Source organism: Leuresthes tenuis, unplaced genomic scaffold (genome assembly GCF_036924035.1).
Source record: "Leuresthes tenuis unplaced genomic scaffold, fLeuTen1.0.hap1 SCAF_18, whole genome shotgun sequence".
NCBI lineage: Eukaryota > Metazoa > Chordata > Actinopteri > Atheriniformes > Atherinopsidae > Leuresthes > Leuresthes tenuis.
Window position 1 is genome coordinate 12,134,387 of NW_027325372.1, and position 14,251 is coordinate 12,148,637.

Consider the following 14,251-nt stretch of genomic DNA (forward strand, 5'->3'; position numbering starts at 1 on the left):
TCTACACCTTCGGGTTTAATTACATGACAGTAACAGTGTCGTTATCGGCTCGAGGAAAACGTCTCCACTGAGATAAGCTGCATCAGCTTCTGCTGAAACAGTTCTTCTCTCGATTATTTGTCTCAGCAGAGAGAAAAAAGCTATCAAAGATCGTAAAGTGGTTAATGCGACTGCAGAAGCTCACACCTGTGAAGCATTTAAAGTGACAGGTTTACGTTACCAGGTCCAACCCGGCCGCGTTCTGTTTAACCGGACCGAAGGAAAGCAGTGCAGGAGTGAGAGGGACTAATGTGTTTCACATGGAATCAAAGTCACCGTTAGTAAAGCAAGGAGATGGTCGTAGTTTCAAATATTTATTTTTCTGATGAAAAATATGAACATGGAAAAAAAACAAAAAACAAAAAAAACAACCAAAAACCTGACCAGTAAAAAAGACAAATCATTATTTTGAATTTGAAACAAACAGTGCTGTAGTTCGTTTTTTTTCAAATCCATTCACAGCCTGGAGTTTTCAAACCAAACAGTCGAAGTAACTGTAGATTGCTGATGAGAGAGGCACCGTAGCGAGGGAGAAAAATATTCTGCCGATGGTTGAATAAAGAAAAGGGGGGACGGCAATCTATGTGGCAACCGTACTCTGCTTGACAACCATTTTCTGCCGAGCACCCTTCATCGCAGACGAGTCAACTGCTCCTCCGCCGGAAGTGTTTGGAAATCCATGCGCCGCCACATATTTGCGGTAGGCCTCCCGGATGATGCGGAAGGCCCGTGCGTTAGCGTAAGGTATGTCGGTGACCGGGTCTCGGTACAGCGCGGCCTTGTGGGTGACAGGACAAACCTCCTGGACGGGCAGTTGAGGGTTTGACTGGGCGCCGTGAGGAAAAGACGCCTCGAAAGACTCGTCGTCACTGAACGTTATGTAAGTCCTGGAGCACAGGCCCGCGGGGGGCTGCTGGAAGGGTGTGGTGGGATTCTGTGGCGTCGTCTGAGGGACGTCCTGATCCAGCCTTTGGGAAACGGGATTGAGACCATGAATATTTGTTGTTAGGCAACGATATGTAGTTCCTCTACACATAATAAGATTTACTTTAATATCTTCCTCATCAAGCTCTTTTTTTCCTTTTTTAATCTCTTGTTTTGATCAAATTCAGGAGAAGCACAACAAACCCCACAGCAGATTTGAAATTTTAATAAATCTCCTTTGCAAATTACATAACAGCTCAGCATGAACATATAATGTTTTGGCATAAATTAATCTAGAAAGGATTAAATGCTTATGAGGCAGCTTACTTGATGCAGAATCTCAAATGTACAGAAAGAAAGGTCATCACAAATGGCTCCTAAAGCTAACCGAGTACATACCCTTCAACATCAACATTTTCTTCTTTGAGGACTGAGTGGGAGACGAGAGGCATCAGGACTGAATGGTAACGGATTGTCGGTCCCTCAAAACGCCGCTTCTTATGTACTTGTTTCTTCTTGTCGGCTTCCAGACGTTCGTAGTTTTCTGCAGACGCAAAGTGAAGCCAACAACACGAGTGTTTTGTTATGTAGAAACTCGAAGTAAGAAATTAATCACTAGTCAATATTTAGCATTTTGAGCTAAAACAACCTGAAATAAGCAGAATCTTTGCCTATTTTAAAGAAAGTAGAATTTGTTCCATGACTATACTTTCACCCACAATAGAAAATGTTATAATTAAAGGGAGCGGTAACGAATGCTCCTTAATTCCAAAGATTCCTTCAACTTGTTTTTACCCAGAGATCGAATGTTGATCTCGGCCGTTATTTTGGCCTCAGCCAGCAGCTCTTCCTGGGTCAGGGGTCGGTCGCGATGAGCCCCTCTTCGTCTCCGTGGGGCATCCTGACGCTCTTGTAAGCGCAGGTTGGTCTTCCTTGTATGTTCGCTGGTGGACTGTCGCACAGACTTCCGAGCTGCAGAAGAATCGAGGCAGAGTGCTCAAGCATCTTCCAAAAAATCAAACCAAGCCACTGTGGACGCTGTGTTTTCACTGATTTTCTGATGCGTTTGTGATGTAATACTCACGTGCTCATGTTGTGACGGTTAATGTGTAAGAACAGGTTTTGTAGGCAGGAACGAGACACATTTGTAATAAACTTACTCTCACCAAAATCTTGGAATTCTTGTGGAATCCTCCTTTTGAGCTCCACTCTGGTTTTCTCAGTCTTCTTCTGTTCCTCACTGGGTCTTTTAGGTTTGGGTTTTGCCACCTTTATAGGTTCCTTGGATCGAACAAAGGCCAAAATAAGCAGCAAATCAATTGAGAGTCTGGGCACTGGAGTAAATCCTATTGTGTTACAACCACTGCAGTAAACAGACATCAAATATGAACCTTTCCTCATCTGTTAATGCCTCGTCAACACAGACAAAATTATCTTTTATTTGAAGTCTTGTGACGAAGGTTATCTTAGACTTAGTCTTTAATTAATAGAGAGACTTGATTTAAAGTGTGATAGCTCCTGAAATGAATAAAATACCTTATAAGCTTTAGTTACAACCCGACTTTTCCTCCGAGGAGCATCCTCCTCCTGGTCACTGTCTGGCTCGTCCCCCTCATCGATGTCAAAGTCACTGTCGACCTCATCCTCTGTGTCTGAATGTTCTCCGTGATATTCGTCGTCTCCTGATTCCTGAAAGCATACAAAGGGGAATAACTTAGCCGGTAACTTATGAAGCAGGACTGAGCAGACGGAATATATATAAATTAGATTAGCGTACCAAAGCCACTCGTGGGCTTTTTAATGTGGAGTTGAAACTTTTTGATAAATGCATGCAAAACTATGTACTTTTGAGGCTAATCAGCCAAGTGTCATACCCTGTACAGTTAATTGTCTCCTCGTTCTGAATAGCGTTCTGCTTCCTCTGCGCTTTGGTTATTACCTCCTTCACTGTGGGAAACGGCGACCTTTAAGCTACATTTGAAGCACTGAAAAATCTGGATTGTTGAATAAATAAGCCCTGCCTGATTATTTCCCAAGCTGGTTTTAAAGCATCTGCAGAGACATTTGTGCCCATTTACAAAGCGATTCCACCAAAAACATTTTACTTTGGTTGCATTTGAAGCTTAGATTTGTGAAGAAATGCAAACAAATCACCGTTTTGTTTTGTTAAATCCTTTAACCTACAATTTAAGGGTGGTGCAGTGCAGATTAGGTGGGCACAGGCACTGACACACTGTTGTATCCAGTCCCAGGAGATATGACTGAGGTGTCTCAGGATTAGTTGGTTGCCAAATTCTGACAAACAGTGCAGTACGGACGGACATCGCATCTCATCAAGTCCGTCTTGACAAACAGACACACACAGAACATTGTTGCCTTATTAATACCAATGTGTTGATATTGTCGACCAGGGTTGCTGTATACTTAAATTACGAGGCATGTTTTGGTCTGCTTTTATCATGTCTTTTTCGACGTTGGTTACTGTTTTCTAGTTCTCTCGCTTCCTAAATGCCAGTTATATTGTTGTTGGCAGAGAGCTGCAGGCACATGGGCCACGCCAGCAAATTCAGCTGAAAAAAAGGCTAATTCAGACTTTCCTTATTCCCAAAGACCCTAAATCTGAGGAGTGATTTATAAAAACAACATAAATAAAGCGGCATCACAGTAAAACTGGACAAACCTCTAACATCAAATGTTTGATACGGAAGGAGGTGCAAGATTATTCAGTACAACTATCTTAAAAACTAATGCAGTTCAACACTCGAGACCTAAAAATGTCTTCATGAAGGCATAATTTGACTCGACTGACACTCTTCCCTTAAAACGTTTTTTTAACACAAAAGGTCCAAATTTGGTGGGTTTTTAATGGCATTATTTTATCAAATACACAGTTGTTTTCAAGTTTTCTGCATATATCAATGTAAATGATAACTATGTAGTTTATGCATTTGTGTCCACACAATCTGTAAATAGCCATGGGTTTTCAAAACAAACTAATACTTTCCAAATCTTTGACGGGGAAATCATTGGATTTATAACGTAATATAAATATATTTAATTGTCTTTTGATAAACTTCACCATACGCAGTAAGCAGTTAAGATTTAAAAATGAACACCCACTTTCTTACATGCAAGTCAGGATTACTTAACTATGTCTATAAGCAGATATCTGACAATTAATACGCAGAAAGTCCTTTGGTCTAGATTTAATGCGAATAATTATGACCATTCGTGTCCGTTTTGGACTGAAGGTGATGAAAGAAGGATGTTCGATCTACTTCACGCTAGCAAGCTAATGCTACCTCTTAAGCGCACTCTGCGTTTCAGTGAAGATACTCACATCGTTAAAACCTCCATAAGTTGTCTTGTAGAATTCGTCCTCTTCTTCAGCATCCAGTAACTTAGACATGCGGTTACCCGCAGTCTTTCGGGGTTCACGGCTACCTGCCAGACTCATTGCTGTAATTTCTAAACAACGATAACCAACTTTAGCTTGTTGTTAGCCACGGTTGGTTGTGGAGCCTGCTTTAGCTCGTCAGTACTCTCTGCAGTTAATAAATTGAGTTTTCTGACATTTATCTAACATACTAAGAAAATTCAAGTTCACGCGAACATACTAAATAATTAAATTTAGTTAGATTTTAGTTTAATTTTATCAAGTGCATCAAGTTTAGTTTTACAGGCTAAATATGGAGCTAACTGCTAACACAACCACAGCAACCCATCACATCCGGGGAAGTCAATGCATTTCCGGGTGACAACAGTTAGTCCCAAAATATAACCGTTCCTAGCTATGACTGCTGGTTTAATTTTGACTTGGCAGAGCAATACTTAACGTTATTCCTTTGTCATTAAAAATTCTAACGTTAGGGCCAAAAACCTTGTGATCCACCCTAAATAATTTAAGGGACAGCAGGCAAAAACTTCCAAAACATGTCTTCCTTTATTAGGATTTTACAAATTTTTGATTATCGGAAAGTCATGTAATTTACATGACTTTCCGATAATCAAAAAGTGCATTCACCTGTAAAACTGTAAACCTTCAGTACAAAATGATTTTGTAGTTGTAATTTCAGAGGGACCTACATAAACCAAATGATCAGCTTTTATTTCTAGTTTTTGAAGTTGGTTCATATATGATTTTTGGCCAGATTTATAGAACAATATACCCTTAAAATATGGTTTAAAACCATGTCCAAAATCCCAGCCTTTAAACGTTTCACTCGAATAGGGTATGCAATAACACTTTACTACTAATACGTCATTTGCATATTTAAACAAAACATTTTTTTAAAAAGCTGTAATACAAATTTCCAGGGAAGTCTCATTGTGAAAAAATATCAGTTATAAATTCTACCCATCACCAGTTGTGTCTCCACTTTATTATAGAGCTTGTAGAGCGTTGTTATGGAAACCTATTAGGTTCTCAGCTGGTGCTTACTCGCAGAGTTAATGTATTGTCATGGCAACAACATCATTTACATATTGCAGTAATGCGATTGTGGTAATGAATGAAACTAATTATCAATATACTGTCAGAATCAGTCATTTTCTCCCTGTTTATGACACACTTGCCACAAATACAACAATAGCTGTCACTTACCAGGTTGTCTTCACAGCATATGCAGCTAGCTCCACTCACTGGTGGAGGCCTGAGATCACTGCTGCATTGTAGTAAATATTTTCCTAAAGTGTTCATAAAAATGTGCTAGTCGGACCTCTGTTCACATATGGAAAGTTTAAACCTAATGGTATTTCTATGCCTTTGTGGCTCCTCCTTGGATGCAGTAATCTGGATTTCCAGCAGTGTGGGGGAAAAAATACCCCCACAGTGATGGCATTCACACAGCAAACACACGTTTTTCACATAGAGAATTGACTGAGAACCACAAAAAGCATTTTTCAAAGTTCTGCCATTTTAATTTTTGTCACTTTTAGAGAGGTAAATAAAAAGCAAAAACAAAAAATTGCATTCCAATATACATTAAATATAATAGAATGAACAGTTAATATGACGTTATAAGAATACCATCAATGAAATTAAGATGCCATACAGATGCCTTTAAAACCTTAATATAAGGCTAATTTTCCTATTGTTGTATTCTACTTTTCTTAGGTCCATGAAAATCACTATTTCAATAAATACATCTGTTATAACATTTGCTCTCTTCAGACCAGATGAACATCCAGAAAACAAGCAAACTATGAAATAAGTCAGCCAGACAAGTCTGTTTCTTACACAGTCTTCCTGAGTTCTGAAATTGTTTTTATATACAATATAAATATAGACATGGATAATATAAGAAATAAGCCGTTTCTTCTATACATTAGGCCCAGTCACTGCTGGTAAATTGGAGAATTTTACATTCTTTCTTTGTTAAAGTGCACCTTGTGTCTCATAAAAGAATCAAATATATAAACAAACCATATCAATAATTTTCCTTTCAAAATGATTAGAAGCCTATTCGTATCAAGCACATAACATGCTAATGTTTATTTGACAAAGATGCCTACTCTAATATTTAATGATTTTAATCTAGAAATTAAGATAAATATTTGGCAGTTTGCTATTTGTAACTTTTACCAAGTTACATCTAGTTAAAATTCGCTTTTAGGGAATCGCCTCATATTAGTTTCATGGTGAACCTGCTGGGCTCCGTGCAGTTGCCTTTCCCACCATTACTATTTGACATGGTGCTTCGTGGCACATACGCAATTGTGGCCGTGTGCTTGATTTGGCCTTTGCCCTTACTCCAGAAGAACATGAAAATGAAACATACAGTCACGGAGCTGAAAAATGAGACAAACCCAATGGTTGCAGCTATTAGTAGAGTCTTGACATCAAATGGGAATTTCTGATTTCCATTTACAGTTGGAGAGTCAGATGGAAAGGATGACCAACCTTGAGGAAGAAAATGGTTTTTAGAAGATGGTGGGAAGGCTCGGACATGAAGCCTGACGGGCAGACTGTCATTTCCTGCAGCATTTGATGCCACACAGATATAAGTACCACTGTCGTGAGGCTGAACATAGCGAACCTCCAGAGATCCATTGGAGAGAGTTCGTATTCTACCAACGGACGAAACATATTTCAGCTGTGGGTTTAACCAGCTAACAGACGGCAGAGGGTCACCGTCTGAACTGCAGTAAAACACCACCGTGTGTCCCTGATCCACCTTCACGTCTTGAAGTTTGCGGTTCAGAATCCGAGGCTGTCGGCAGGTGAGCAGATTCGGGAGTTCGTCTTCAGAGAAGTCCAAAAAACTCCAGCCCTGCAGCTGGACTGAGGTAGTGCAAGTTGGTGGACGCCCACCAAAGTCCAAGTGTAGTCGCTTTCGCAAAACCCAAAGCAAACGGCAGTCACAAGCTAGTGGGTTGTTATCAAGCCCCACACTTTTAAGGGTCTCCACCGAATGAAAAGCTTCTGCCTCAAGTGTGGTGAGAAGATTTCTTGACACATTCAGCAGTTTTAAATGTGCCAAACCCTTGAATGCTCCGATTTCAATACACACTAATGATGCCCCGACAAGATGGAACTCTTGGAGCCGGAGTAAATCTCCAAGAAGGTTCCCACGAATGTAAGTGATGGGATTAAAAGAAAGATCGAGGTATACAAGATATACTAGGTGATGTAAAGGAATGTAGGGCACACTGGTAAGGCTGCAGTGTTTAATCGTCAAGGATGTGAGATTAAGACCAAAGAGACTGTTCCCTAACAGAGTCTCAAGCCTGGGGCAATGAGAAATGATGAGTTCCTTGAGATGCACCAGATGATGGAGTGAATAGTTTGGCAGTGTGTTGAGGCCCAGCCGGTGAAAATGAAGGCCTCTTAACACTCTGAGCTGAGTGAGGGCCTCTGTTGGCACAGCAGTGAGATTACAGCCATCGAGGTGCAACTCCTGCAGACTGGTTAGTCCAGTGAAAGCCTGATGAGAGATAAAAACTAAGTCATTGTATGCTGCTGTGAAAAACTGCAGGGCCACTAAGTCGCTGAAAGTAAAGTCCAGGAACACAAGAATCTGATTGCTGCTTATGTCAAGTAGCTGCAGATTTGTCAAACCAGCAAATGCTCCCACCGGAATAATCTTGAGCTGATTGCGAGAAAGACGCAGAGTTAACAGGCTCTGCGAGCCAAGAAAGGCTTCCACCTCAATTAAAACCAAGAGATTGTCACTCAAATCCAAGTGCAACAGGTGTGCTAGGGTGTGGAACTGCTGATGCAACAGAGTCTTGACTGAATTGTGAGATAAGTTTAAAAGCTTAGCTTCTTGGGGGAGACCACTGGGCACAGTCATAAGCTGGACCCCCGAACAGTTCACCTCCAGAGCAGAAGTGTTGCAGTGGCAGGATGGCGGACACAGCCAGCGGGTTGCAGCTGTTAATGCCACACCTGCTGCCAACAGGTAGAGAGCTCTCCAGGACGTCCATCGGTGGGCAGCGGTCCCCTCAAACATCTGGTGGCCTGCCTGCATGTGTGAGTGAAGAACAGCTGTGGAAATAAGGAGGATGAAGTGACGAAATTTGAAATACACCAAAAAAACACATTTAACACACTCTCTTTTATTAAAATGATCTTTTAAAATCAAGATCCCTGACGTTCTTTTTTGAAAACACGGTATAATCACATTGCGTACAAGAGATTTTTATCCCTGCAACATTATTATTATTATTATTGTTATAATTATTTTGCAAGGACCTAAAAACAAGAGGAAAGCAAACTTCATTCTTTTGGCTAAAGAAAATACTGAAGATCAATAAAGAAAAATATGATTTGATCAGATCACAAATGGCAGTAATTTCCGTTTATATTAATAATCTGCCCAAACCTAATTGTTAAATCTACATTTACTGGTTTGAGGAGGACTCCGATGAAAGCCAGAAGCCTGAGGAATGTTAGTACAACAATAAAGGTTTTCTATTTAGTACAACCGTTGTTAGAGTTCTGACTTTCTTAGCAACACAGACTGAGGCTCAAGGATTCTGCAGTCCTCTGGATGATTTTGTTTAACTTTAACAGCTCTTGCATGAATTAAGGGGGAAAAAAAACAATAAAAACAAAAGCAGGTTGGACACTAAATGGACACTCGTCTGTTTATTGGATTCTGTTTGAAAGTAGATAGAAGGAGAGCATGTAAACCACATCACAGAAGGCATCACATCGAGGACTTTACCATCAAAATAAGTGGGAGGCTTAAATTATTCTAAACATAATACATCTTTCTGGGAAAAGCGAGATTTGAAGGTGCACATATTCCTTGGCAGTCACTACCTTAAAACAATATTGTGGTTTGAATCAAAAAGGCCTAGTTTTTTTTTATGCACATTGTGCTTTTTGGACAAATTGTGAAACCAGTTTCACAATAGTATGCATAAATAGTAGAAAAGAAGTCTGAGAATTCAAAGGCTGACTATAATACGCCAAAACAGTATAGGTCTCTTGTATTTGGTAAAGAAGAGATGACATTACTTTTAATTTGTGTCTGTCAAATTCATAGAATTTTTTATTTGTTTAATTTCAAGAGAGGAAGATGTCTGATGTGGAAATTTCAAGGCGTGTTTTCTGTTCTCAGCCCAAACTTTAGTGTAGCCCCCGTAAATGTTTCATCCTTTAAACTTCTTTTGCTTAATCATACCACATAGCAACAAACATGGCAACAATGATTTGGTGCAGCAGGGGCCGTATTTAAAGGCTGAGACAAAGAACTTTGCATGACACTAGGAGTCAGTAAAATACAGTAAATAATCCTCTGCTCACAGAATATCAAGGAAACAATAAATCAGTAGCTGTAATCATGGCAAAGTTTGGAGTACGAAGGTCATGGTCTTATTATTCCTAGGACTATGATCACATAATTATTGATGCTCCAAACATTGTTTCAATCTGAAATCGTCATAAACTCATCTTATTTCTATTTAAAATGTTACTAAAATCGCCACTAGGGGGCAGAAAAAAAGCAAAACTATATTTGCATTGTAGTTTCAAGGAAAGTGGTGATCCTGTCCACAGACAGCTGCACAAAGATGACCCGTCACTGTCAAACACAGAATGAGTTTCCACTCCTGTGTGTGAGTGTGAACATGGACACGCAGACGTCTTTTTGACACACAAAGTAAGCAAGTAAGTCTCAAATAGCAAACACACTGTGTGTTTGTAAAATTGACTGAGCCTTCAGCCCATCATAGAAAACGTGTGACTTGCTGAAAAGCGCTGTTTGAATTGCCAAGAGAGCGATCGGGGAAAAAAACGACACATTCGAGTGTGATGACACCCTCAGTTTTGGCAGCTCTGCTCACACATTATTGTGCTGAAGGCTGCAGTGCTACAGAGCATGCAGCATGTCAAAGGGAGGATAGAAAATCAGCCTCTACAAGAGAGATCCTTTCTTACACAAATATCAATGGTTGCAAATGGAAAATAGGAAAGCGCTCTTGCTCACTAAGACTAAAAGTGCACCTATCTTACACTCTCTTAACCATGGAGACTCAATTTGGTTAAACTTATACAAAAACAATATTTTCCTGATTTTCAAACCTGTGGTAACATTGAGCACTTCAAGAATTCAGCAAGGAAACATGTCTGAGTGGAGCAGGTTGATAGGATATCTCTTGCTCTATCTGCCACTGTACTTCTTCGGTGGTAAAATGATCTTGTCACATATTTTTATGTAGGCAGTCTGACTGCTGGTAATGACAACAGCTCCACAGAGCAGAGAACAATGGAACTTGACTCCTGCTAAACTCCTCGGACAGCGCACATGTGAGGGAGTGAAGACGGTGCTCAAAGGTGCAAATGCAGCCTCCTCCTGTGTTTTGACAGTTTCAAAAGCTCAAACACAAAGGCTCTTTGAATAAAAGGCACAAGATTGCAGTCATTTTTAAGAAAAGGAAAGGAAATTGAGTATGCTAACTCACCTTCTCCTCAGAATGAAGGGCTGGTCATTTTGATCACTCAGTTTTTTGCATGCAAATCTGCCTTTTTGTTGAAGTTGCTTTCTGCGTTTTCCTTACCTTTGTATTAATTGCTAATATAAGAAAAAACAATTCAAGCACTACATCCAAATGAAACAAGAAATTTGGGGGAGCAAGCAAACACACAACAAGAAATCTTCATCCCCCACCCCCCCATTCTGGACATTTAAACTCCAAAGGAAGCGTGAGGCTGTAGCGATCGGTTCCCCTGTGGCTCCATCATCCTCATGGCAACAACAACCTGGCAGTGGATGCGCTGGTGCTTGGTGCATGCTGGGGGATTATATGCACTAGCTGCTGGACCTCCTCCAACACACTGCACTGGATGACAGGAGGCAGGCACAGGTCAGCCAAATACAGAGATTTAGAAGCAGCAGCAGATGGGAATGAATTTGAGTACAGGCACTTGGAAAAAAAGAAATATCTTTTCAGCAGTTTGCTGTGAGAGCCATTTGAAATCCTAATTAAGCCAAGGACACATTTGAGCTGTAAATTCCTCAACAACTGTGTCTGGATTGAACAGTTTCTGAAATCTGAGCTATTTTTTGGAATTATAGGACTTGGGATATTTTGCAAACCATCACAACCTTTCAGTCTTTCAGTGTTTAACTAAGTCCTTTATTTTGTTTCACTTTCACAATAGAGTTTTCTGAAATTAGCAACCTTTTAATTTTTGTATCTTCCTGGCCAGATTATTAAAGAACTCTGAAGTCCAGACAGAAAGGCAATACACAAGCTTTCTTTCTCTCTCTTTGGGATTCTAGCTGATACCACAGGAACCAAGGCAAACTTTAAAAATATAAAACCCCATCAAACAAACCACATGATGCAGCATCCAAAAGAGAATAAAGTTAAAAATAACAGCAAGAGCAACCAAACAGACGAAGGCAGATTAACTAAGACAGTAAAAGAAGCTAATAATGCCCACAGTAGCATAACGTTAGAAGTCATGCATCAATTTGAATAATCACACTACAATGAAGGAGAAGGAAAGAAACCTGGTGTGGCAAGAACAGCATGTGAGGATGTGCACTTTTAACCCAGTCTCATGGTAAAACACAAATTAGACATGAAGTAGGTGATCTTGCTGTCTTATTTGTGTGTGGTACACGCACATTATATGCAAGACTATAAGCCAGAAGAATAAGATTTGTAGCATATGGTGGACTTTGCTAGAGTATCTGTTGTAAGGCAATGTTTCCAGTACCTCAACAAAGTAATGTTCTAATGTCTGAATCTATCCAGGTGATTCAGGCACCTAAATCCAATGAAAAAGTGGCTAAAATCTAAAGTTGTCAGTGGCCTAGAACAAAGTGTGGTATATATAAAAAGGGTAGAAGCTTTCTTTGGGTGGGAGATAAACTCTGTTACCACACCCTCCACTCCTATAATTTACCTGTATGAAACATGTGACTTTTCCACCTAAATGAAAACAGGGGGAAAGTTATGTCCTGTATCAAACAGACCAAATCCTTATGTCATTTTCACATACTGCCATCAGACTGTGTTCAAATTTAGAGAGTTCATAACAACTGAAAGCTATTTTGCTGAAACGTAAGTAAGTTTTTAAACTTTCCAGATCCAGTCAGGTCGAGGTTTCACTTCATGGACAATACTGCTTGTTGGGGAATTATTGATAGGTTGATAAAACCTTTTGGGATGAGATCACATACATTTCCATCACTAACAACCGCAAGTATCAGTCCCACATGGCAAGCATTATGATCAAACTACAATCCCAAGCAAATTCATGAATACTTTGACTTTTTTAGTTACTTTTGAACACATCCGTCCATTCAGCTGGTGATACAGTTAAATTTTCTTTTACTTTTGTGCAACTGTATGAATTGTATTTTTATATTTTGTATTTTTCCTGTTACACCCACTTTGCTTCGATTATAAGGCCACATGCACTTTTTAAACAACTTACACAAATAACAAGAGTGCAAAGGTAAAAAGAGACAATTACAGGCAAATTTGAGGTTTTGGTGGGATTAACAATTTGATATTACTAGCCAGGGGCCAGGCTGGTAAATATTTAAAATGTGCATCGACTGAGACTCCTGAGACACACACTAACAGCTAATACCCACCAAAGTGTCTCTTCACAGCTGTCTCCTGAAAGCGATGCCAGAAATGAGTTAGAAAACTGTATACTGGATATTAATGATGGTTGAATTGCAGAGATAATCACTTTTAAACAAGTAACACATCATGGAATTTTATAGCTGGTTGAAAAAAGTATTTTTGGACGACAGATAAACCCTGAAAATAAATTTGATTCGAGGGCAATTAATGAAGAAAAAGGAAAACGTCGGGTGTTTAAATGAAACCGCTCAGCTGCAGGAGCGCGCATTGACGCACGCGGTCCATGCAGGAACGCCACAGAGTAAGAGAGCGAGTGCTGAGACAGAAACTCACCATCTGGTACTGGACCTCAGGGAACTTGCTTTCATCAGCAAATCTCTGTCCAAAACCGGATTCAGGAAGGGGAAAGATCAGCGATGAATGCTAACAATGGCATAAGCCAAATCAAAGTTCAAAGTTACATAATAGCCTCATAATATTTGTTTCATCACTGCTGCTCTCTGTGGGTCATGCCCTCTGTGATGCGTCTGGGTAATTCTCCTTTTCCCAGCTGGGGGTTTTTGGTCTTGATTGCATAGTACAGTGAATAGCAGAGCTGACAGGAAATGAAGAGGGAAAATGATGTATCGCAAGGTCAGCTGGAATCAAAACAAAAGAGCATTGCAATGACAGTGCATGTTACAATACAGTATCTTAATCATTAATCCCACACAATTCCCCCTTTGAATGGACTTTGGTAGTGTTGTGGGGTTTTTTTGGACCTATTCTCTGTTTAGTCAAATAACAGCATAAAGTACCTGTGTGTTAAAACAGGAGTGCATTTCATACACATACAAACAACCAACACATGTGCTCACATATACTGATAAGTAGGTTCACGCTAAGAGCAAAGAAGAAATTTGAAAAATATTTGAGCAAAAAGTAACTCAATGTGAATAATCTGATTGTGCAAATCTCTTTTTGCCTCAGAGGATTATAAGGAAACTACTGTAAAAAAAAACCATAACAAACTGTAAATACTGATTGGGGTTCCCTGTTTTTGCCAACGTTAACCTGCGTTTCCTCTTTTCATATCAGCCAACTACTATGTCAAAACATGAGTCAGAGTGTCTGAGTGACTGATGCAATCAGACCTGAGCGAGAAAAAAAAAGTTGTTTTCTTAGCTAATTTTTCTCCCAATACATAACTAAACTTCTCCATTATCAGGGCTTTCCCCTACAAGCAGTTTCA

The 14,251-nt window shown here is 39.8% G+C and overlaps 2 protein-coding genes across 3 annotated transcripts; both read right to left on the minus strand.

Annotated features, from left to right (window-relative positions):
- Positions 1-387: 387 nt before the first annotated feature.
- On the minus strand, positions 388-4,687 carry vps72a (vacuolar protein sorting 72 homolog a). 2 transcript variants are annotated; one of them, XM_072370725.1, is made up of 6 exons: positions 4,304-4,687; positions 2,500-2,652; positions 2,124-2,244; positions 1,759-1,935; positions 1,363-1,507; positions 388-1,007 (listed from the first exon to the last, which is right to left on the minus strand). In XM_072370725.1, exons 1-6 carry the CDS (start codon positions 4,418-4,420, stop codon positions 620-622), a joined length of 1,101 nt encoding a protein of 366 aa, XP_072226826.1. In that variant the 5' UTR covers positions 4,421-4,687; the 3' UTR covers positions 388-619. The 2 variants fall into 2 exon arrangements, with proteins under 2 accessions (XP_072226826.1, XP_072226827.1); XM_072370726.1 differs by having other exon boundaries at positions 2,130-2,244; positions 4,304-4,684.
- A 1,193-nt stretch (positions 4,688-5,880) lies between these two features.
- LOC140275520 (leucine-rich repeat and immunoglobulin-like domain-containing nogo receptor-interacting protein 1) lies at positions 5,881-11,271 on the minus strand. The gene is made up of 2 exons (XM_072371005.1): positions 10,876-11,271; positions 5,881-8,452 (listed from the first exon to the last, which is right to left on the minus strand). The coding sequence occupies exon 2, from the start codon at positions 8,433-8,435 to the stop codon at positions 6,588-6,590; it is 1,848 nt and encodes a 615-aa protein (XP_072227106.1). The 5' UTR covers positions 8,436-8,452; positions 10,876-11,271; the 3' UTR covers positions 5,881-6,587.
- Positions 11,272-14,251: the final 2,980 nt, after the last annotated feature.